Source organism: Balaenoptera borealis, assembly GCF_965194805.1.
Source record: "Balaenoptera borealis genome assembly, chromosome: X".
NCBI classification, from domain to species: Eukaryota; Metazoa; Chordata; class Mammalia; order Artiodactyla; family Balaenopteridae; genus Balaenoptera; species Balaenoptera borealis.
The window spans coordinates 109283372-109308747 of record NC_138881.1 but is presented as its reverse complement, the minus strand read 5'-3'; the positions used below and the strand labels follow the sequence as shown (position 1 = coordinate 109308747).

Genomic DNA, 25376 nt, shown 5'->3' with positions numbered 1-25376 from the left:
CAATTACTCAGCCAAAACTTAAGGGTAATCCTTACCTACTCTCTTTCCCTCACATGCCGTATTTAATCTGTTAGAAAACTGTCAGTTCTACCTTAAAATATATAACTAGAATTCTACTATTTTCATGATAATTACTGCTATGACCCAGTTTATGCCCCCATAATACATTTTCTGAACTATTGCAATAGCCTTCTAATTGGTCTTCCTCTTTCACCCTTGCCCCCTACAATGTATTCTCAAGAGAGCAGGCAGAGTGATCCTTTTTAAAACCTAAGTCAGACTATGTCCCTCCTCTGTTCAAAACCCTTTAATGGCTCCCTGTTTTACTCAAAATAAAGGCCGAAGTCTGTTTAATGGCACAGAAAGACCTTTTTTTTTTTTTAAACATCTTTATTGGAGTATAATTGCTTTACAATGGTGTGTTAGTTTCTGCTTTATAACAAAGTGAATCAGCTACACATATACATATATCCCCATATCTCCTCCCTCTTGCTTCTCCCTCCCACCCTCCCTATCCCACTCTCTAGGTGGTCACAAAGCACCGAGCTGATCTCCCTGTGCTGTGCAGCTGCTTCCCACTAGCTATCTATTTTACATTTGGTAGTGTATATATGTCCATGCCACTCTCTCACTTCGTCCCAGCTTACCCTTCCCCCTCCTCGTATCCTCAAGTCCATTCTCTAGTAGGTCTGCGTCTTTATTCCTGTCTTGAATGGCACAGAAAGACCTTTAATGGCAAAGAAGGTCCTCCCTCTCTCACATTATCTCTTTGACTTTGTCTCTTACCACTCTCCTTTCCATCACACATTGTTCCAGTTATACTGACCTCCATGCTGTTCTGTGAACACACCAGGCCACTCTTCCATCATAGGGCCTTTGTATTGGCTCTTTCCTCTGCCTAGAATACTCTTCTCCTAAATATCTGCATGGCTAACTCACCTGCCTCCTTCAAGTCTTTGCTCAAATGTCTCTTCTTCAGTAACCCTGACAACCTATTTAAAAGTTCAGCCCTCCCTGCCGCACTCCCAATCCTACTTACCCTCTCTATTTTTCACTTAATACTTATTACCTTTTAACAAACTACGCAATTTATAGAATGTAAACTCCACAAAAGCAAGACGTTTTGTCTGTTTTGTTCACTGATATATCCCCAGCACTGAGAAAAGTATCTGACATATAGTACGTGTTCAATAAATATCTCTTGAGTGATGGAGGGATGGATGGATGAATACAAAAGGAGAAGTCAGAGGTCTAGAAATCAAACCAAGAGAGCATGAGGTAATTACACCACATGCCGACAACTTCTAAATCTATTTTTCAGTCCATGGCTGTCTTCTGAGCTTCAGACACATATAGCCAACTGACCACTAGACTTTTCCAGGTGGATCTACATCAAATGTGCAAAAAACAGTATTATAGTATAGTGAACAAACTACTAGATTAAAAGTCGAGAGAACTGTGTTTTACCCCCAGCTCTGTCACCAACTACCTGAGGGATCTTGGGTTAGTCGCATGACCTCCCCGGGTCTCAGTTTCCTTGTCTGTAAAGTGAGGCTATTGGGTTAGATTACCCTAGATACCTCCAAGGTTTCATCCAGTTCTAAAAATATGATTCTTGACATTAAAAATGTAGCTACCACAATAATTATTCACCTAGGCAAAAGTCCCTCAAAATGTATTAGGAAAGGCAAGAGCAAATTGGTAGGTGGCCCATAGAGCTTTGTGCCTTCAGTGGAACAGGCAGTATGGTATAATAATTAAGAGCCCCAACGTGACATAGGCCTGGTTTCGTATCCCAGATCTCCATACTAAATAGCCATGAAATCCTGGGTAAGTAACTTAACCTCTCTGATCTAGACTAGGCAAAATCAGTTCTGGTCTAAAAATTCAACAGATCAAACTAGACTGGAGCTGACTGTGCACCAGTCTCCTAAAGATAAATGGTGAATTGTCCTAGAAGCAACATCCTCTGATTCCTAGGAGTCAGAGATATGGCAAAAGAAAGCTCTCTGGAACACAGGTACTTTTTTTCACAGGGTGGCTATCAGAGATTTACTGCATTCCCAATTAACAGTCCTCAGTTGGTGGTATAAGAAAAGGACAGCACCCTCTCTCCAGAGAACTCAATTCTGTCAAGATTTTTCACTTCAGCTGATAGACCTTCTGTATGGAGAGGTTGCATTTTTCATCTACTGTGAAATAATAGTGAACGTGGAATAAATGGTGGAATATCATCTGCTATCTGTGTGCAGGCATGTGGGAAAGCACCCAGGAGCCAGAAAAAGAGCAATCATTTCATTTTACCATCTCAAAACAGGCTGAACAACTCATTTTGGCTCCTAGGGCTGGGTTCTATAAAGAAAGTTAGAGAAAATGGATAAATTGAGAATTAATAAAGATTCGCTGGCCTTCTGATTACTTCCAATCAGTTGGGATTACATTAAAATATATCTGACCCCTGCTGATTGTCTAGGGGACCTTCAATCTTGGGCTGTCTAATAAAATCAACTCAAAGATTTTGCAGTATGCAAATTCTGGCAAACCAGTTGAGTGATCTGTGATGCTCCTTTGAAAAGCAAGATGCAAGTGGTTTATTGGGCCTCTATGCTGCTCCTTGCCTCACTTCTCAAAGATGAGCAGTGACTTTGATCTTAATGCTGATTGCCCCAACACAGCTCCCCAGAGTGGGTGCTTAGTTGTAATTAGAATTGCTAGCAGCTCCTCCTTTTCCATTACCAGAGATTAGAGTGCTTTATACTCCCAGTTATCTTGCATCTTTTTACATGGAAGTTTCTTCTCCTCCATCCGGAGTGGTGATTGGGGTGTTACAGGAGCTTAGCACATTACCTGATTAATAGGATTAACTCCTATGGAGTTACCATTGCTATGCCCATATCACTGTATTTCAGTGGGATTAGAAAATCGGGCCCAGACAACAAAGTACTTTGAGCTGTTAATTAAAGAACAAGTACTATCCATTAAGGAAGACAGTACAGCCCATTGCCTTGCTGGTGGCATACACCTAAATCTCAGCAAATGCTACATTTACCCAAGGAAAATAAATAAATCCCCAGCATTCTTGACACTACTCTTAGTGGCTTTTATGCGCCTTTACTTAGCAGACAGTCACCACTGAATAATCACAGCATCTAAATAGGGTGATGGTTTCATCAAGGGAAAGAGCCTTGGTATTGTCAGTATTACATATAACTATAGCAGTAACCAGACATTCCTTAGAGTCTCTCAACGGACCTAAAGGTAAACCTAGGCTAACTCAAATAATATAAAAAGGTGATTATTTGCTTCATAAAAAGATTCTTTATTGAATTCATTTAAATAGTAAACTTCAGAAGGGTTCTAAGGCAGGATTTTATTCTGAAGCCTTAGATGTGAAAACATGGCTCTAACTAAATAGATGTTGTTGAAAATTCTTTACCTAATATAGTCAGTGGCCGGGTTGTGTTCCATGGTCAAAATCATGTGTGTCTTCACAGCTGTAGATTCTGAAACTGAGCAGGACACCACAGGCCCTACAGGGTACAAAAGGCCCTCCGTGTCCCCTGTTTCTTGTTTGTAGGAAAAGATTTTGGTCTCCTAGGTCTTCCCTGAGTGCCAAAGAGCAGGCACAAGCAGTTACTAATTGGAGAAGTGAAGGAATACAGAAACAAAGGAAAAGCAGTTAAGCAAGATAGCTTCAACAATAATTCAACAATAAAACAGAGTCCTAGTTCCTCTGCAAGGAATATGCCCCAGACTGGTTGGAACCAGAAGGCTGATGATTAAGATTCCTGAAACACCACCCTGTTACCTCACTATCAACCAGTCAGAAGAAAGTCATACACCCTGCAACCCTCACCCCAAATGTTGCCCTTAAAAACCGTTCCATGAAAGCCATCAGGGAGTTCAGGTCTTTTGAGCGTGAGCTGCCCATTCTCCTTGCTTGGTGCCTGCAATAAATGCTGTACTTTCCTTCAGCACAACCTGATTTTGGTAGATTGGTTTTACTGCTGGGGGGGTGGGGTGTGAAGCAGACCCAAGTTCAGTTCTGTAACAGTTTCTCTACCAATAAGAGTGATTCCTTCCCAACCCCAGCCTTATCTAAAGATCTGGATAAAGCAAGGAGCTGAGAGTTTAGAAATCCAGGTCTTAGCTATCACTCCACTCTGGACTTGTAGTAGGATTTTAGAAAGCCTCAGAGTGGTAATTAGGAAACCTGAGTTCTATAATAGTAAATAATAATAACACTATAATAACTACAATTTATTGGGAACCTATCAAGTGCTAGGCATTATGCCACATGCAATATAGGCAGTAGATTATCAATTATCCTACAATAACCCTTGTAAGGTAGAGGATAGTATCCCTATTTTAAGATGAAAAAACAAAGTTCTCAGAGGTTATGTAATTTTCCCAAGGTCATACAGACAGTGAGTAATTAAGGTTTAAATCCAGGTTTAACTGCTCCAAGTTCATTTTCCTTCTCTTTCTATCTGATTTGTTGACCTTGAATAAGTTACCCAACCTCACTCAGCTAAGGTTTTTCCTCAGAATATTATAAGTTTAGGCCAAGTCAGTGGTTTTCAACTATAGCTACACAATAGAGTTGCCTGAGGAACTTTAAGAAAATGATGCACATGCTGCACCCCAGACTAATTAAATCAGACTCATTGGAGTGAGACCCAGGCATGGTTTGTTTGTTTGACTCCCAAGTTGATTCTAATATGCTACCAGAGTTGAGAATCACTGGAAGTGTGATATCTAGAATCCTTTCCAGTTCTTAAAAAACTCAGAAGTGTAAGTCTCAAGAGATTCTGGATCTCATTTTTCCCTTTTTGGCTAAAGCTATAACCTCTCTAATGTTAGACATTTCAGATCCCTGCTCACTAGGTTATCTTCTTTTCCCTTTAAACTTCTCCTATGGAATGAAAAACCAATACAGTGAGTTCTTGAAATTGCAGGCATTTAAAATTTTAACAGAAATTTTGTAGGTTCCCTGAATCCCTCTACCCCTTTTACTGACTAAATAGAGGGAAAGAGAGCATCATGAGAACTTGATTATTCTGACCCACACTAATAAGCAAAGTGAGGAAGCTTAAGATGCTAATAGCCGAGGCAGCTCTCAAATCATCTGCTTGCCAACTTGGATAAGAATCAGGTGGGGGCCTTGGCCTAATCTACAAGTGAAACTCATTTATTTTTGCATGTGAGCTGTAATCACTGGTTGTTGAGCTCTCCAAATCTTGAGCTGGGAGAATTATTGTTAAGAGCTGAATGGGAAGAACGGATTACACAAAATAAATCCTTGCAGATACAAAACCAACACTAGAAAACCCTTGACCATCATGCTTTGTTTTGTTGGGCTATGAACTGTAGGATTTTGCTTGGGAAATGCTTTGCTACATATAAACAGCAACAAGGAGCTGGCAGATACAACCGGCTTTATGTATAAGTGACCAGAAAGCACATTTTTTAAGCAGAAGGAGAATCATCTCATTAAGTAGGTTTTTAATAACTCTACAGCCAAATATATCTCACTTTATTTAATGATTTCCCAGATGAGCTTACTTTCCCTCTAAATGCTGCATGATTGGCTCTGGACCTCACCTCTCCAGCAAAGAATCTGAGGAAGAGCTCACTGGTATCAAAAAACAAAAAACCTAAAAGGGATGATCTGTATTCTGGCTGACTTTGTCAACCAAATTATTCTGATAGCTGTATATATTTTTGTAAATGTTCACCCCTTCACTGTCAAATTAATCCTGAAACAGTTCTTTCTGTAAGCATGAACGGGGAGAATACAATAACTACAAACTGAATTAAACAAACCCTTCTCTCAAGGACACTGGTTCTAAGAATTCTCAAAAGTAAGTTTAAACCGAGTGGGATTTCTTTCCACTAATTGTCTTCTTAATAAAAATGACGGAAAATTGGGCATAGCTGGGTTGTCACAACAAAAGTAAAGAACAAAATAAAAGAACTTTTGATGAGACAGATGGGTCTGAGTCTTTATCCTGTATACATACATCACGATCACCAAATCATTGAATAAAATAATTCTGAGGTTCAGGCAACCAATTTGCTATGGAGCAGAGATGAGCATCTTGGAGGCCACATGCTTCTGGGTCTCTTAGGCAGAAGTCTGATGGGAACAGTAGGGCTGTCTCTGGGACATGTTAAGTTTCTAAGAGGTCTGTCCTAAGCAAACATTTTAATTTCAAATGCTTTTGCACTTACACTTAGATCTTCCACCTCCTGCAACCCGAGAACGACCACCAGGATGCAAAACAGTATTTGTGGGCGGCCTGCCTGAAAATGGTACAGAGCAGATCATCGTGGAAGTGTTTGAGCAGTGTGGAGAGATCATAGCTATTCGGAAGAGCAAAAAAAACTTTTGTCACATTCGCTTTGCTGAGGAGTACATGGTGGACAAAGCCCTTTATCTTTCTGGTAGGTGTTTAGTCATGAGGATTGTGCCACCAGGCACAGCACAGAGATTGGGGATCAGTGTATTTGCACCTGTGGCAGCTAAAGTTTGGGCTTAATGGCAACCTCTCTTGCCTTCATAGATGGAAAATGCATGTTACTACCTGATGTATTCCTTTAAAAGTTCTTAAGTAGTTCCCAATTGCCTATGGGATAACACCAAAACTCCTTACTTGTAGTGTTAAAGGCCTTGATTATCTGTTTTACCTCTCAACATTATCTCCCAATCCTTCCTTCACATACCATGTCCTAACCACACTAAACTAATTCTAGTTCCCAGAATGTGCCCATGGTGTTTTATGCCTTTTCCTCTGACTAGAATTACCTTTTCCACCCCCACCCACCATACACACATCTTCATACCCTAAAGCTCCAGCTCAATCATAACCTCTTCTAGAAAGCTTTCCCTGACTTCTCTCCCCACTCTGCCCCAGGCTGGTTTGGGCACCCCTTCCTCAGTGCTTCTGCCATGCCTGGTGCTTCCTCCTAACATGACACCTGTTAACACCATATGAGAACTGTCTCTTTCTACCTCTGTCTCCTGCAACAGAGAATGAACTCCTTAGGGGAAAGACTGTGTCTTATGTAACTTTGAATCCCCAGCATCTAGCACATAACCTGGTACAAAAGTAGATGCTCAAAAATAACTATGGAAGTCAGTTAGTTATCAAATATTTATTGACTGATAATCAGAATACTAGGTTGCTGAGGATATGGCAAAGACTGAGGCATACAAAATTCTTGCCATCAGGGATATTACATTCTGAAGATGGCAAAATATGATATATATGTAAACAAATAATATCAGGTACCAATAAATGCTATGAAGAAGATTAAAACAGCTAACATACCTGGGGTTGCTAGGAAAGCAAGTATTCTCTAACATTTGAATTGAGATTTGAACAATATGAAGGGGATTGCCATGCAAACATCTATAGGAGAAGCATTCCAAAATAAGGAAAAACAAGTAGAGACCCTAAGATGAAAATGGACTTGGCATGTTCAAGCAGAGGAGAGAAGGTAAGCATGACTAGAGCACAGTAAATGAGAGAGAGGCAGTGAAGGGAAATGAAGTCTGAGAGGTAAACAGTACCAAATTATGTTGGTCCTTTAATCTATACAGACATACCTTTTTTATCGCACTTTGCCTTATTATGCTTTGCAGATATTGTGTTTTTTACAAATTGAAGATTTGTGGCAACCCTGCATTGAGCAAGTCTATCAAAGCCATTTTCCCAACAGCATTTGGTCACTTCATGGCTCTGTGTCACATTTTGGTAATTCTGGGAAAATTTAACCTTTTCATTATTATTATATTTGTTATGGTGATCTGTAATCTTTGATATTACTATTGTCATTGTTTTGGGGTGCCACAAATTGCACCCATCTAAGATGGTGAACTTAACTGATAAATGTGTGTGTTCTGACTGCTCCACCAACTGGTCGCTCCCCCATCTCTCTCCCTCTCCTTGGGCCTCCCTATTCCCTGAGACACAACAATATTGAAATTAAGTCAATTAATAACCCTACAATGGCCTCTAAGTGTTCAAGTGAAAGGAAGAGTCTCTCACTTTAAATCAAAAGGTAGAAATGATTAAGCTTAGTGAGGAAGGCATGTCTAAAGCTGAGATAGGCCAAAAGCTAGGCTTCTCATGCCAAACAGTTAGCCAACTTGTGAATGCAAATGTAAAGTTCTTGAAGGAAATTGAAAGTGCTAGTTCAGTGAACACACAAATGATAAAAAACTGAAACAGCCTTATTGCTCATATGGAGAAAGTTTTAGTTGTCTGGATAGGAGATCAAACCAGCCACAACATTCCCTTAAGCCAATGCCTAATCAAGAGCAAGGTCCTAACTCTCTTCAGTTCTGTGAAGGCTGAGAGAGGTGAGGAAGCTGCAGAAGAAAAGTTTGAAACCAGTAGATGTTAGTTCATGTGGCTTAAGGAAAGAAGCCATCTCCATAACATAAAAGTGCAAGGTGAAGCAGCAAGTGCTGATGTAGAAGCTACAGCAAGTTATCCAGAAGATCTAGCTAAGATCATTAATGAAGGTGATACACTACACAACAGATTTTCATTGTAGATAAAACAGCCTTCTATTGGAAGAAGATATCATCTGGGACTTTCATAGCTAGAGAGGAGAAGTCAATGCCTGGGTTCAAAGCTTCAAAGGACAGGCACACTCTTTTTAGGAGCTAATACAGCTGGTGACTTTCAGTTGAAGCCAGTGCTCATTTATCATTCTAAAAATCCTAGGGCCCTTAAGAATTATGCTAATTCTGCTCTTCTTATGCTCTATAAATGGAACAACAAAGCCTAGATGACAGCACATCTGTTTAACAACATGGTTCACTGAATATTTTAAGCCCACTACTAAGACTGACTGGTCAGGAAAAAAAGATTCCTTTCAAAATATTACTGCTCATTGACAATGCACCTGGTCACCCAAGAGCTCTGATGGAGGTTAATGTTTTCATGCCCGCTAACACAGCATCCATTCTGTAGCCCATGGATCAAGGAGTCATTTCAACTTTCAAGTCTTATTATTTAAGAAATACATTTTGTAAGGTTATAGCTACCATAGATAGGGATTACTCTGATGGATCTGGAAAAGTCAATTGAAAACCTTCTGAAAATGATTCACCATTCTAGATGCCATTAAGAACATTCGTGATTCATGGGAAGAGGTCAAAATATCAACATTAACAGGAGTTTGGAAGAACATGATTCTAACCCTCATGGATGACTTTGAGGGACTCAAGACTTCAGTGGAGGAAGTAATTGCAGATGTAGTGGAAATAGCAAGAGAACTAGAATTAGAAGTGGAGCCTGAAGATGTGACTGAATTGCTGCAATCTCACGATAAAACTTTAACAGGTGAGGAGTTGCTTCTTAAAGCTGTGCAAAGAAAGTGGTTTCGTGAGATGGAATCTACTCCTGGTAAAGATGCTATGAAGATTGTTGAAATGACAACAGAGTATTTAGAATGTTACCCAAACTTAGCTGTTAAAGCAGCAGCAGAGTTTGAGAGGATTGACTCCAATTTTGAAAGAAGTTCTACTGTGGGTAAAATGCTATCAAACAGCACTGCATGCTACTGAGAATTGTTCATGAAAGGAAGAATCAATTGATGCAGTAAACTTCATTGTTGTCTTAAATTTTAAGAAGTTGCCACAGCCACCCCAACCTTCAGCAACCACCACCCTGGTCAGTCAGCAGCCATCAACATCAAGGTGACACCCTCCACCAGCAAAACGATTACAACTCTCCCCCAAACTCCCCCATCCAGAGAATGGATACATGTATAAGTATGGCTGAGTCACTTTGCTGTGCACCTGAAACTATCACAGCATTGTTAATCGGCTATACTCCAATATAAAATAAAAAGTTTAAAAAAAAAAGATTACAACTCACTGAAGGCTCAGATGAAGGTTAGCATTTTTAACAATAAAGTATTTTTAATTAAGGTATTTACATTTTTTAGACGTCATGCTATTGTACACTTCATAGACTACAGTACAGTGTAAACATAACTTCAATATGCACTGGGAAATCAAAAACAATGTGTGACTCACTTTATTGCGATATTCACTTTATTATGGTGGCCTGGAACTGAACCCACAATATCTCCAAGTTATGCCTGTAGTAATAAGTTTATTATTCTGGATACAATGGGAAGCCATTGAAAGATTTTAAGGAGTAGGGTGATGTGATATGATATACATTTTAGAAATATCACTTCTGGGTAAAGAATGGACTGAAGGGTATGGGCAAGTGTGGTGACTAGTGGTTAGTTAGCTGACCATAGCATTAGTCCAATCCAGAAGTGATAGTGGCTTATATACTATGGTAGTTGGAGTGGAGATAGCAAGAACTACTCTGCATAAAGTCACTTGTTCCTGGTAAAAGTTCAGATTTGGGGAGACTGGGGCAATTGGAATTGGAATGATTTTCTTTGTAAATATAAAGTTTCATGGCTGATCCTTTGCTTATTTGAATTGTTATTTTTCTTTATGGGGCAGTGGACAAATAAGATGAAGGCAGAAGACAGAGTAATTGGAAAGGGCATAGAACAATTAACTACTTCCTTCCCTAACTACTAACCCTTCCCTAAGGGTTAACAATTTGGAAGAATTGGGTCCAAGTGCTAGACATTTTACAGAATCTTCCTTCATGTAACAGGCGCTTGTTGGACATCTCCTTTGTGTAAGCTATTGTGCTAAATGTTGTACAGAGTAGAAAATGAGTTAAACCTAGTTCTTCCCTTTAATGAACCCAGGGTTAGTATGCAGTCACACATTCATTTATTAAAGAAACATTGAGCACCTGGCATTGCTCAAGACACTGATAAGACACACTCATTGCTAATAATCATAATGACATTTGAAAGTTATGTGTGCTGTACGAGAAGTATGGTAAAGTGTTATGGAAGTTCAGAGGAGAGAGAGAGAGGGAGGAAGGGAGGACGGGAGGGAGGGAGGGGGGAAGAGAGAGAGAGAGAGAGATTGAAATTGTCTGGTTCCTGACTGGGGTTATCAAAAAAGGTAGCATTTAGACCAAGTCTTTGACAAAGAGAAAGCATTTGAATGTGGAAAATGGGGCATAGATACAGCATGAGCAAAGGTACAGAGGTGGTAGGTTTTGATGAACATTCAAGGAAACAATAAGTAGTGGTTTGTGTACTTAGTAGACATGAAAGGAGGAGGGAAAACATCCATCGTTAGCACACTTTGAAAGGCTTAACAGTTGGGTCTTTACTCCTCAGATAATAGGGAATTGTTGAAGAAATTCTTTTTTTTTTTTAATTATTAATTAATTAATTTTTTTTTTAAATTTTTGGCTGTGTTGGGTCTTCATTTCTGTACGAGGGCTTTCTCTAGTTGCGGCAAGCGGGGGCCACTCTTCATCGCGGTGCGCGGGCCTCTCACTATCGCGGCCTCTCTTGTTGCGGAGCACAGGCTCCAGACGCGCAGGCTCAGTAGTTGTGGCTCACGGGCCTAGTTGCTCCGTGGCATGTGGGATCTTCCCAGACCAGGGCTCGAACCCATGTCCCCTGCATTAGCAGGCAGATTCTCAACCACTGCGCCACCAGGGAAGCCCTGAAGAAATTCTTGAACAAGGAAGAAGATTGTTTCTGAAAGATTAATGTGACCACTGTGTATAAAAATGGGTAAGAGGAGAGGAGGTCAGTTAGATACCTGTTGCAATAGGCCAAAGAAAAGGTAATGAGCATTGGAAAAATTAGGCTGGTAACATGGGAGAGGAGAAGAGGAGGCAGATGTAGAATGCTCTTTTTACATTTGCTAAGTGCTGTAAAATTCATCTACTGAAGATTTAACAGCCCTTAGCAATGATAACAGAGCATTCCACAATAGACTATTTTAAAAAAAAACTTAAAGGTCTTGAAAAGCCCTGAACAGTTGTACATAAAAGATGACATGCTGCTCAGGAGGTATCCATCTAAATGTCATTGAAATCAGCTCTCCGGTAACAGCCACCTGGAAACATTCTCACGGCTGCCAAAGGAAAGGAGATTGCAATCAGTGATGTGAAAACAACTAATTTTTCCCTTTAAATTTGAACCTGCTCCCTGAAAGTTTACATGTGCTAGAAAACTCCTGAATTGGATGGCTGTTCTCCCATTTTGTAAAAGAAAGAGGTTAAAACAAACAAACAAAAATCCCTTAGAAAGGGGCTAGAAATGTAGACATAATTGTTTTTTCTATTGGAGTTTGAGCACCTTTGGGAGCCGGCATTGTACACAGCGCACCACCTCGAAGCATCACAGTATCTTGTGTATGTTTCTGCAAAAGTTTCATTTCCTCCTCTCATTTGATCTTCTCCACAATCCTGGGAGAATAGTCAAGGTAATCATTAATAGCCCCATTTTTCTGATGGCTCAGATAATTAAATAAGATGAATGGGTGTGAAAGTACATTGTAAACTTTAAAGGGCCCTAGCAAAGTTTACTTATGAAATGTATTTATTCTTCCTCTCTCTAAAAAGAATATTTTAGTGTGACTGGGAATTATTCTTTATAACAGCTTTATTTAGGTATAATTGACATACAATGAACTTCACATATTTCAAAAATACAGTTTGATATTATTGACACATACATACAGCTGTGAAACCATCATCATAGTCAAAATAATGAGTATGTACACCTCTCCCAAAAGTTTCCTTCATGCCTCTTTTGTAATCCCTTCTTCCTAACCCTCCCCAGTTCTCTCCCCAGGCAACCACTGATCTATTTTCTGTCAGATTAGTGTGCATTTTCCAGATTTTCATATAAATGAAATCATATGTTTTGTATGCTCTTCCTTCCTTTGTATAGATCCAGATTTCCATTTGGTATCATTTTCCCTGTGATTGAATTTCCTTTAACATTTTTGGTAGTGCAAGTCTGCTCCTGATAAATTCTTTCAGCATTTGTATGTATCAAAAATTTATTCCACTTTTTTTAAAAGGTATGTTCTCTGGGTATAGGATTCTAGGTTGACAGTTTTTTTCGCTCTCTCTCAGATGTTGCTCCACTATCTTCTTACTTGCATTGTTTTCAACAAGAAATATGATGTTATCCTTATCTTTTTGTTTCTCTGTACATAAAATGTGTCTTTTGTCTATGGCAGCTTTTAAGATATTCTCTTTATTGCTGGTGTTTAGAAATTTGATTTTGATGTGCCTTGGTATAATTTTCTTCATGGTTTTCCACTTGGGGTTCATTGAAATTCTTAGATCTGAGTTTTCATCAAATATGGACATTTTTCCTTCCTGATTTCTTCAAATATTTGTTCTATTCCCTCCCTTGTCTCCAATCATGGCTCCAATTAGGCATATATTGGACCCCTTGAAGTTGTCCTAGAGCTCACCAGTACTCTGTTCATTTTTTTAAGTCTTTTTTAATCTCTGTATTTCATTTTGAATAGTTTCTATTGCTATGTCTTCAAGTTCATTAATCTTTTCTTCTGCGATGTCTAATTTGTCATTGGTCCTGTCCAGTGATTTTTTTCAACTCAGACATTGTAGTTTAAATCTATAAAAGTTTGATTTTGGTTCTTTTTTTATGTCTTTTGTGTTTCTACTTAATATGTTCTATCTTTTCTCTAGCTTCTTAAGCATATGAAATCCAACTATAATAGTTTTTATGTCCTTATCTATTAATTATATTATCTGCATCACTTCTGGCTCTGCTTCGTTGACTGATTTTTATCTTTATTATGATTTTCCTGCTTCTTTGCATATTGGGTAATTTTTTATTGGACACCAGACATTGTGAATTTTACCAGGTGACAAATATTTTTCATTCCTGTAAGTATTCTTGACCTTTGTTCTGGGATGCAGTTAAGTAACTTGACAATTTTTTTATCTTTTTAGGTCTTGTTTTTAAGTTTTGTTCAGCAGAACCAGAGCAGGGTTTAGTCTAGGGCTAATTTTTCCTCACTAAGGCAAAACTCTTTTGATTACTCTATCCAATGCTCTCTGAATTATTAGATTTTCTCCTCTGGCTGGTGTGAAAAGGAAATAGTCCTAGCCCTGTATGAGCTCCAGGGATTATTACCTCTAATGCTCAGGTAATTCACACATATATAGACATCAATACTCAGCTACATAATAGTGGAGGACCCTCTGCAGAGCTCTGAAGTTCTTTCTCTGTGTAGCTTTCTTCTTTCCAGTACTCTGCCATGCAAACTGTCTGCCATAGTCTCCCTGGATTCCCAGTTCAATCTCCTCAACTCAGGGAGATCACCATACTTTGCCTGAGTTCCCCTCCCTCTGCTGAGGCCTGGAAACTCTCTCCAGGCAATAAGCTGGGGAAATCTTAGGGATCACTTCATTTGGTTCTTGTCTCTTAGTGATCTCTGTCTTCATTGCCTAATGTCCAATGTCTTAAAAACTATTGCTTCATACATTTTGTCCATATTTTTAGTTGTTTAAGGCAGGAGTTACCCTGCAAGCTTGTGCTGAGAATGAAATGAGATAAATGTGTGTGGAAGCAGCTAGCTCAGCTTCTGAAACTTAAAAGGTTAATAAAAACTTAATAATTTTTTTTTATTTTTTTGTTGAGAGATTTAACTTGGGTGCTATAACTGACACCAAAAGTGGAGGTGTGGACTTGAATCCTGGTTTTCTGAATCCTAGTCCTATACCAGTATACTATAAGCACACGACCTCTTTTTTTAAGGATCCCAAATTATATGTCACCTGGATCACATACCACTCCCCATTATATCTATTCCACCCCCCCAAAACGGTTCCGAGTCACCAGATACATCTAGGAAGCAATTTGGGGGGTTGAAATGTCGAGCTGATTTAAATTTATCAAAATTTTACTGATTTTATTTAAATTTTATCAAAATTTTATCAACATTTAAATTTTATCAAAATTCTGAGTGGCGGGATGACTGACACTCTTGAAGTTATCCAAAGACACCACAATTTGAGGCCACCTTTTGCATTCTTCCTAGCCCATGGTGCCACATAAAGCTTATTCCTGATACAGTTACCCACAGAGCCTCCCTCTGTCACAGGTAAGGTGGCAGATGGAGAAATGGAACTCCTATGAATAAGACTGACCCAACCATGGAATAATAAACTATTATCAGAGATAGAGACTATAATCCAAGTCTTTAATGTTCTCCTTGCTAGTAGTGGGGAGAGAATTTGGGGTTATGTGGTCACTGGAAACTGCTGTGACTGCATCTGAAGTACCGAACTTGAAAAGCTACTTACAGCGGCTCACTCACTGGGCTGTTCTTGTTCTCTCCTCTCTCTCCCTCTTGTGCACTTAGGTTACCGCATTCGCCTGGGCTCTAGCACTGACAAAAAGGACACAGGTAGGCTTCATGTTGATTTTGCACAGGCTCGAGATGACCTGTATGAGTGGGAATGCAAACAGCGTATGCTTGCAAGAGAGGAACGCCACCGTAGAAGGATGGAAGAAGAAAGGTTGCGCCCACCATCCCCACCTCCAGTGGTCCACTATTCAGATCATGAATGCAGCATTGTTGCTGAAAAACTAAAAGGTATACAAAACATTCGAGCTTTGTGATTAAAAGAACTCTTTTCTTTGGAGAAATGTAATAAATATATTTGTATTGTTGACAGTTATCCTTGAATTTCCCACTGAGGGATTCTAAGCATTTCTTGTGTTGAAGCCTTGCAGTTAGAAAGGTGTACCTAGTAATTCAAGAGCCAAAACATTTGTCCCTCCCACCTGTGTCTGTGATCCTTCACTGTCTCAAGTTACTTTTTCTCTCCATACATCAGGTGACTAGAAAGAAACAATTTTTTCCCACTTTTCCACATCAGAGAATTTTAGCTGTGATCCATGACTTGGGACCTGTAAGCACCTCCACCCCCTTTCATTGTGGATAGCAAGTTAGTTTTGAATTCTAAGTCAGAATAAATCAGAATAGAACTTGATGTGACCTCAGAAAACTCTGATAAAATTCCATTTTATAGATGAGAAAATGGAGGGCCAGAGAGTAGCTACAGTATACATTCTTCTTAGATTACTCAAAGACTTAGCTACTACAACTAAAAGAGGACTCCTTTAATCACACATTTATTTCACACAGTAACTACAGAGACTTCCAGACATTGCTAAATCAGACTGCTTTCCCTTTAGTTTTGATTCCTGTTCCCCTTGCTTGACTCTCAGAGCCATTTTGCTAATTTAACCTTAATTGCCTTGCCTGGTCTCCTGTGTTAGTAGCTCAAATCCAGTTTTTTCATTCTATGAGTATGGTTGATCTTATTGGATGAGTGCTGGTGTCCCATTGATCTTATTGGTGACACCAACCCAGCTCTAACAGTATGAATTTTCCTTGCTTCTTGTGCTCTAGGCTCAGCAAGATGCTGCTAATTCCCCTTTGCAAATAGGTCTCATTCACCAAACTTGTTTGCACCTTATAGCCTAAGGGTTTCACACGTTAAAGAAATCCTTTGTTTGGATTGATTTGTCTTCCTGTAAGAGAAAATCAGAAAACATAGAGTCCAGAGTAGAGACACAGAAATAATGGTACACTTTGAAAAGCTGGAAAGGCTGAAAGCATTGGTAAGATGCCAGGTCCAAGACTTAACTGTTCACATAAGGCCAAACAGCTCAGTTTGAATTTTTATTAAAAAATGAATTTGCTGGTTGTGTGGACCTCAAGCAAAAAGCAAGCATCAATGAATCAACTATACATCAATAATTTTTTAAAAACTGAGCATCAACATAAAGACTGTATGTAAGTAATGAAATGAAAACTGCTATAACGGTGAGGCTGACCTCTCATTACACATCTGCACTTAAAAAGGCAAGTGGTAAGAAGTTCACATTACAGTGAGAGATGGTTCCACTGGACATAAGGGTTCCTGGCTAGAGAGGGGTGTGGAGTCCTACAGTGGGCCTTCAATGGGATGCTAATGGACTCTCCCTCTCAGGAGTCTTGAACAGCAGAATATGTAAGTGGCTATCTCAGAAAGCTGAACCAGAGGCTTTGGAAGCTGAACCAGAGACTACTATTTTCACATCAGAGAGTAACTCCTAACTAGCTGTAGAAATCTACTTGGAGGGTTCCTCAGGCAAGAGAAACAGGATGTGGCGAAATGTAGAAATAGAATGAATTACATCAAAATAGATTGTGACTGGGACTGAGTGGAAGGTCTGGGGCTGGATTGGATGCAGGAGTGATGTTACAAAAAGTCAAAGATGTAAGTGTTTATACCTAAAGAATTGCCATTTAACTCTTTCTTAAGGCTCCTTCCAAAGGTTTAATTCCATGGATGCAGGATAAAGTTACTGTCAAATGCAAGTTAAACTCAAGACTCAAGTTTACTTGTGCTTTTTAGAAAATAAGATTGTAGAATTCTGAAGTTCTCTCACCGCTAATTTATATATTACACACATGCACAGGCACACACACACACACACACACACACACACACACACACACACACACACCGAGGTTAAGAAATTTGCAATATGTGAAAGCTATGTCAGTAAAGAAAACTTTGTTTAGGAAAAGAAGAAATACTCTTGTTCTGAAAATCCTTCGTAGACTACAACTAATCTGACTACTTTTGGAATCTTTCATTCTTTCAGTCTCTGCCCAGCTGCTGCCTGTGTGTCACACGTGTGCATGCATGGTTCCTCACCCTCTGCAATTAATTCATTTCACAACCTTTGCCAAAAAGCCATGGTGGCCTCCTTGCCAGCATGTTGGGAAAATAGATGGAGATTTGGTTACTTTTGATGACTCTAAAAATAAATTCTCTTTTTTCAGATGATTCCAAATTCTCAGAAGCCGTGCAGACCTTGCTCACCTGGATTGAGCGAGGAGAGGTGAACCGTCGCAGCGCCAACAACTTCTACTCCATGATCCAGTCGGCCAACAGCCACGTCCGCCGCCTGGTGAATGAGAAAGCTGCCCATGAGAAAGACATGGAAGAAGCAAAGGAGAAGTTTAAGCAGGCCCTTTCTGGAATTCTCATTCAATGTGAGTGGAAGTCATAGTTCTGCCAGAAGGGTGAGAGGGCACTTCACTTAGTCATCACTCTCTCTACACAGGAGCCAGGGCTCCAGAGCCATCCTGTGTCAAGAAGGAACGCCCTCTTCATCACTGCCTTGTGCTCTCCTTATATTGCCAAATGACCGAGCTCCGGTTTCATGGGAATCATGTGCGCACCTCCTATGTTCATTTTCTGTGGTATATCTACTTCAGCTCCTTAGAAACACTGACACTTAGACCACAATCCTGTGATTTTACTTTCGCTTGTTCTCAAAGTAAGTTACAAGCAGCCTCAGGCTCCAGTGGAAAATTCGGTATTTCACTGCTGAAGTTAGAATGTAGCATCAGGATTTGTAAGCTTCTTTGCTTCAGATTTGCATCATTATGCTTTTCAGGTATTCCATTTTAGGGATAAACGTAATTATATTTCCCAAGGTAATTGAATAAAAGCCAAATTTGCTACTTCTACCTTTTGTTTTTAGTTTCCTTTCTTCAACATTTCCTTTACTGGATGTCAGTAGACACTGAGAGGGAATGGGAAGCCACTGAAATAGCCATTTTCAAAAATTAGTACCACTCCAAACCTATCCAAGGTCTCTTAAATGAGCAGAAAAATTCTCAATGTTTTTAGTTCACCGTATTATAAAACTATGAACTCTTATCTTTTGAGTAAGAAACTGTATTCACGTTAGGAACAAAGGTACAGTTTTATGACTTTGCTTTTAAACAGTTATGGCCCACTCTTCTCATACTTGACTTCCCATACTTGACTGATACATAAATGGGATTAAGGAGGAGTTGTTTCATTTTCCATTTCTATTTTGAAAGTATCTATGGGCATGGAATCCAGGAGGAGAAAGCATATGTTTTTAGGGCTTCAGAATAAATAGAAAAAGAGAGCAGCAAGCATCATGGGAATATAAATCCTTAAATCATTAGTAGACAGGGTACAAACAGGGCTGTAAAGAAAGAAATAACACCTCTGAATTTTCTTACTGTGAACACCTAGCCAGGCAGAGGATCTTGTCCTTTTTTTCTTTTCCCAGAAAAAAGTCATTACTAAGTTTTCCTTCTCTTGAACTGATTGCGATAAAGCCCCCGAATATTTGTACACATTTCCTCATTTGACATTTTAAGCGACCCTGAAAAAATACTCCCTAGGACTGTGCTTACACACTATTCTTCCATAAAACTTGTGTTTCTCCAGTCAACAAGCCTATCTAGGTAGACTTAAAATAGATCCTATCCATTTTAGGTTTTGACTTGTTGCTTCTGGTTAAACATACCTCAGGATAATAAAAAGATGGATTCCATTGAAATGAAGCATCCAGGCTCATTCTAAAAGGCTAGTTTAAGAAGCCAGTGGTCAAAAGGAGCTGGTAAAGTTCACCACTTGCTGTCCTGTTGTTCAGGGTCAATAGTGCTAAATCACATTCACCATGACTCTTGCCTCTCCTGCCTGAATGAATACAGACTACCTGTATTAAAAAACTTTAGTCACCATTTTACCCTAAACCTTCTAGAATTCATTTTTTCTTTCTGTATATTGATATCTTTGCCTTTGCGTCCCCTTTAAACTCATGGTACGCCAACACACAGCTCTAGTCCAGTAGTGTCATAGGAGACACACTAAGCCTGATGCTTCTCTTATTTCTTTTCTCCTCTCTTTTGCCATCCCTGGATGATGCTGATTCAACTGTTGATCTGATGCTGCAGTTGAGCAGATAGTAGCTGTGTACCATTCCGCCTCCAAACAAAAGGCTTGGGACCACTTCACAAAAGCCCAGCGTAAAAACATCAGCGTTTGGTGTAAACAAGCTGAGGTTAGTAACTTTTTACTCTGGTAGCCCCTCAGGGGGACAGTTTCTTTCTTTAACAAGTTATTGATTTGGAGTTTAGCTAGAATTAAATAGTGCCAAGCTCCCATGGCCACAACAAGGCCCTAATGAAATACTGAGACATGTTCTATAGCCTGTCATTGTGTCCAGACCACCTGCTGCCAAAAGGGTAATAAATGTGCACATGTTGTCTTGAATGCACTCTGCTGGGTGGAAACCTTAGTAGTGAAAATGTAGCTGCGATAATTAATAAGTTTACTTCCCTAAGCTAGCTAGTCTTGGTTACAACAATAATTACTGACCTGTGCATCTAGTGTTAGTAATATTAGGGCTGTCTTACATTTATTAGAGCATCTTGACAGTTGAGGCTGAAAGCTGCCTGGTGTTACATTGGAGCACTGAAATTTCTGAGCTTCTTTTATCAAACCCGCTCAGCCACCTTTATAGGTGGCAGCTTTAAAGGTAACAGAGGACTCTGATTTCAAATTAAGGTTGACACACACCTCTCTGCTTGTGCTCAAGTGACATTTTTAGCGTAACACTAGCATAACACTAGAACATATCTGATGTGATTAGGTTGCGATTCTAAATCTGAGATTAAAAACCAAGCTGGGAGGTTTGTTTGCACCGATGTGCCTTTGGAATGGTGTTACATAGGCCTCAAGTTCTTCTGTTCCTATGTGTAGCTTCCTTACCCAGCCAGCCCTGACACTTTCCATCTATGTATGCAGCAACTCTTTCAACTTCGTTTCTGAGTCCTCTTTGCCAGTCTAGTAGCAGTCCCATTATATCTATCAATGCAGGTTGTCATATTCCTTAATAGTTAAATAGCACTTGTATGGAACTTACATATTATAAGGCACTTTCACATTGGTTAGCTCACCTACGTGAGCCCCTCAATAGATGTGGTGTAGTGGAAAGAACCTTGGACTTGGAGTTGACATGAATCCAAATCTCAGCTCTGACACGTTATAGCTGCGTGACTTTGAGCAAGTTAGTCAGCCTTTCTCAGTCCTTATTTCTTCACCTGGATTAAATGAGATAAGAGATATGTAGACAGTATGAAAATATAAATGCTATATAAATGAGAAATAGTATTATTTCAATTTATCATTAACAACTCCATAAGGAATAATAAGTAAGTAGAGTGTCCATGTTTTACATGTGAGGAAACTGAGACATAGAAATGTTAAGCGATGTACACACAATTACACAGCTAGTAAGTGGTCAATTCAGGCCTAGAAATTCTTCTTCTTCACTCTGTGCTCTGGTATAAACTGCCTTGTGGTCTTGAGTCAGTCATTTAATCTTTGTGAACCTCAGTTACCTAATCTATAAAATGAAGATAATAATCTATTCCTCTGTCTTTCATGAGAATACATGACATAGTTTGCATGGCAACAATTTGAGAACCGTGAAGAGAGATTAGAGGAAGATAAGCCCACCTCTGCTCATAAACCAACAGTCTCTGAGCCATCAGTTATGGCTCGGCAAAGGGATCTATGAGTCACTAGGGAGAAATCCTTGAAGACATCAGCCCAATGGAGGGTAGGGTCATAAAAAGCCAGTAAAGTTTTTAATTGTTAAAAAAAAATAATTAGTATCAAAAAAGGAACCGATTATCTTACTGTAGCACAAAATGATTTTAGAATGCTAGGGCTACCTCATGTCGTTGAGCCCAACGAACAAAATTCAACATTTCAATTCAGACGTTTACTGAACAGATTCTCCGTCTCAGGTATCATGACAGGCAATGCAGTATGAGATGGTCTTTGCCCTCAGGGAGCTAAAAAGGTAACAAAAGTGATCAAGGGGAGGGTTGGAGTTTAGCACTTAAATTTATTTATTTGTTTTTAAAAATTTTATTGGGGAATAGTTGATTTACAATGTTGTGATAGTTTCAGGTGTACAGCAAAGTGAATCTGCTATACATATACATATATCCACTCTTTTTTTTTTAGATTCTTTTCCCATATAGGCCATTACAGAGTACTGAGTAGAGTTCCCTGTGCTATACAGTAGGTCCTTATTAGTTATCTATTTTACATATAGTAGTGTGTATGTGTCAATCCCAATCTTTCAGTTTATCCCTCCCCCTCCTTTAACCCCCTGGTAACCATAAGTTTATTTTCTACATCTGTAACTCTATTTCTGTTTTGTAGATAAGTTCATTTTTTTTAGATTCCACATATAAGCAGTATCATATGATATTTGTCTTTCTCTGTCTGACTTACTTCACTCAGTACGACAATCTCTATGTCCATCCATGTTGCTGCAAATGAGATTATTTCATTCTTTTTTATGGCTGAGTGATATTCCATTGTATATATGTACCATATCTTCTTTATCCATTCATCTGTCGATGGACACTTAGATTGCTTCCATGTCCTGGCTACTGTAAATAGTGCTGCAATGAACATTGTAGTGCATGGATGGCTATTTTTGAATTATGGTTTTCTCAGGGTATATGCCCAGTAGTGGGATTGCTGGGTCATATGGTAGTTCTATTTTTAGTTTTTTAAGGAACCTCCATACTGCTCTCCACAGTGCCTGTACCAGTTTACATTCCCACCAACAGCGTAAGAGGGTTCCCTTTTCTCCACACCCTCTCCAGCATTGATTGTTTGTAGATTTTGTGATGATGGCCATTCTGACTGGTGTGAGGTGATACCTCATTGTAGTTTTTGATTTCTCTAAAAATTAGTGATATTGAGCATCTTTTCACATAGCACCTAAATTTAAAATATCCAAAATCCTTAATTTAGTTTGAATAATTCAGAAAAATAAAAGTTGAGAGAAAAATGCTCAGTATGTCTTCCAATTGTAGAAAAGCAGTATTAGTCTCTACCTTCCCTTCAACGCACACATGTATCCATTTTAGGGGGTGGAAGAGGCTGTTTGAAGTGCCCCACCCATTACAGAAAGCCCTGCTGATACAGTATTTCCTTTTTCATGGGAGGAGTGGAGCCTCTGGTTGGAGAACTGACTTGTCTAGGCCACAACCCTTTTGTAAACGAATTTGCAATAAAATAGTCTCCATTAATATTATTCATCAAGGCTCTCTGTAGTTATAGCAAGCCTACCTATCTGGTGGGTATATGCTTGAGTTTAATTACTTCCTCAGTAAAGATAGCTATGCCAGTAAGCTGGACATTTCTCTGGGGCTGTGGAGAGCTGAGAGCTGTACACCCTATCACCCAATATTGTAGCAGAGCTTCCTTGGCACAGTGATGAGGATAAAGCACACGGCCAGCATGACTTACTACATGTTTTGTGATATGCCTTGTAGACTTTGTAGGAACCCAGAAAAATGCTTCCTGCCTGTTGGATTGGACTAAATTAAGGTCTACCCTGAATACCTCAATCTTTATAAGTAAAACTACTGACAGTGGAACATAGCTCATGACCTTTCTCTGCCATTGCATTCCCTAAACCTAAAAGATTTCTTCTACTCTATATTGGCACCTCTTTAAATCATGGTTTTAAATTTTTTTTAACCTCTGCGTACTTTCACTTGATGACAGGCAACTCTGAGGACTAAAAGGAGGTATCCTGTAGAAAGTGACAAAACTGTCCTCTTAAATTGGGACTGCCTCTTAGCACCCCACTGAGAATCAGAGCATCTCAGTGACCTAATCAACTAAACTGACTTTTTCTTGACCTAGGCATCAAAGCTACAACTCCTAAGTTAGGGGTTTCATCAAGGTAGAAGGGTCTGACATTGAACCTTTTCTACCAGTTGCCTCGGGGAATAAGCCAGCTGGTGACCTCCTCGCATCACAAAGTACCTGTTATTTGTCTCATTGTCATCCTGCTTCCAGCAGCAGACACTGTCTCACTCTGGTGAGAGAGAAGTTATGAAGAAGAAAAAGTCCCCACCTTCAGGGAGCTAAGGCACTCACTCTGGTAGCATCTGCCAAGCAGACTAGTTTGATAATGGGTCTTTTTCATTGGTTTACTTTCCTGATTTACATGTGTGTGAGGCTCCTGCTGATACAATTTGAAAGGGTAATAAAAATAAGAGAAGGCTGAAGTCCCTCCCCTTACTAAAAGTTAGCATCTACAGTGACTTTACTGACAGTGCTGTGTGTTGTGGGAACTCTTTTTCTATAGAATCATTCAAAACCTGTGTGTTTCTCTTACTGAGATCCTGGCCTAGATTACAAGTTAAACTTTGGATGGTATATAAGAAGCTAGAGCCATAGCAGTAGGCACCAAGAAACTCCCTTGCATTCTCCCTAATGTGAGATTTTTATACCATTGGAGCAGAAGAAAGGGTACATGGTGATTACGTACTAGCATTCTCGTGAAATGAAATACTGTGATTGCTAAAATAACTTTCTAGATTTCCAGGCCTATCATTCCAAACCCCGAAGAACTGGTTGCAGATAGATGTTCAAGTTATCTGCATACCCTCGTTTTAGGACCCATTTGCACTAACACTAGCTATTGGCTTTCAGCCATCAAACCCCATGCTAACAAAATTTGGATCAACCTAATTTGTATTTACATTATGTAGCATACAATAGACATTGATTAAGAGCCTGTGTTTGTGCTTTGCTTCATTGGCTTGAATGATATCTCAGAATCAAATTTCTATGTAAGTGTAGGAGCTATCTCCCTATCCTCTGCTCCTTTCCATTCCTTCATCTGGCCCATTCCCCACCGAGTATCCTGTTAATTTTCAAAGTGTGGGTAAGTACAATTTTGTTACACAATTCATAAGGAACTTTGCTTTTATTATAGTCATGTTTCTATCATAAAACATGAGTAAGATGAATTTAAGTCAACATAAATTTTTTGGAAACTATATAGTTAGATAATTAACGTTCAATAATTTATGATTTGCCTACTTTATGATAAGTCAAAAATGTCAGCTGGTACAAAGATGATTCTTTTCAGCATTTTCCTCTGTCTAGGGTTTCAGTTTCATTCTATGTTGAAAGTGCTTTGTCCTCCATTGTGGAGCAATATGTGAATTTCTAAGCTTCGCAAAAAGTTACCACTAGAATAGACTTAAAGGCATTATAATGCATTTTGAGAAGTCACTAACAGTTCACTGTTTAGATTAAATATCACAGGTCTACCATGGGCAACAGTGTGGTATAAAAACTTTAGGAGGGCTATCTTACCTTTTTTGATGTACTCTATCAGTGACGTGACCCAGTCAATTTCAGGTAGAGAATTACAAATGAAAATTTCTGGAAAATGTTTTTCCATGTTATTGCCACTCTTTTGGCTTCAGCACTGGATCCAACTATCAGGATGGGAAAAGGGGCAGATCTGGGAGGCAGCTATTTTTCTTGCTGCCTGCACTTCAGTGGCTCAAAGTCCTCCTGTTGCCTGCTCCTGTGTCCAAGCTAGGTAGAATGCCTTCCTTAGGTAAATGCCACCTTTTAGCCCTTCACTCTGAAGGTATTTGTTAGGATTTGATTCCAAAAGTAGAGCTTTTTTGATCCACCAGAGAATATAGAAAATAGGCATCTTAGATATCAAGTGCTTTACTTTTCAAAGAATTAAAATCTCACTTGCTTTACTTAGAGGTAGTGTCATTTACT

General features: G+C 39.3%; 1 protein-coding gene and 1 long non-coding RNA gene across 14 annotated transcripts in view; one reads left to right on the top strand and one right to left on the bottom strand.

The window, feature by feature from the left end:
* Window positions 1–25376, top strand: part of ENOX2 (ecto-NOX disulfide-thiol exchanger 2) — a 261630-nt gene that overhangs the window by 214042 nt on the left and 22212 nt on the right. For all 13 annotated transcript variants that reach the window (XM_082377872.1, XM_082377874.1, XM_082377875.1 and 10 more), the window contains 4 exons: window positions 6241–6447; window positions 15275–15508; window positions 17756–17968; window positions 19697–19803. In XM_082377872.1, coding sequence (XP_082233998.1) covers window positions 6241–6447; window positions 15275–15508; window positions 17756–17968; window positions 19697–19803 — 761 coding nt within the window. The remainder of the gene's footprint in view (window positions 1–6240; window positions 6448–15274; window positions 15509–17755; window positions 17969–19696; window positions 19804–25376) is intronic.
* Window positions 7604–15285, bottom strand: LOC309621062. The gene is made up of 2 exons (XR_014239755.1): window positions 15216–15285; window positions 7604–11998 (listed from the first exon to the last, which is right to left on the bottom strand). It is a non-coding gene; the product is annotated as an uncharacterized lncRNA (long non-coding RNA).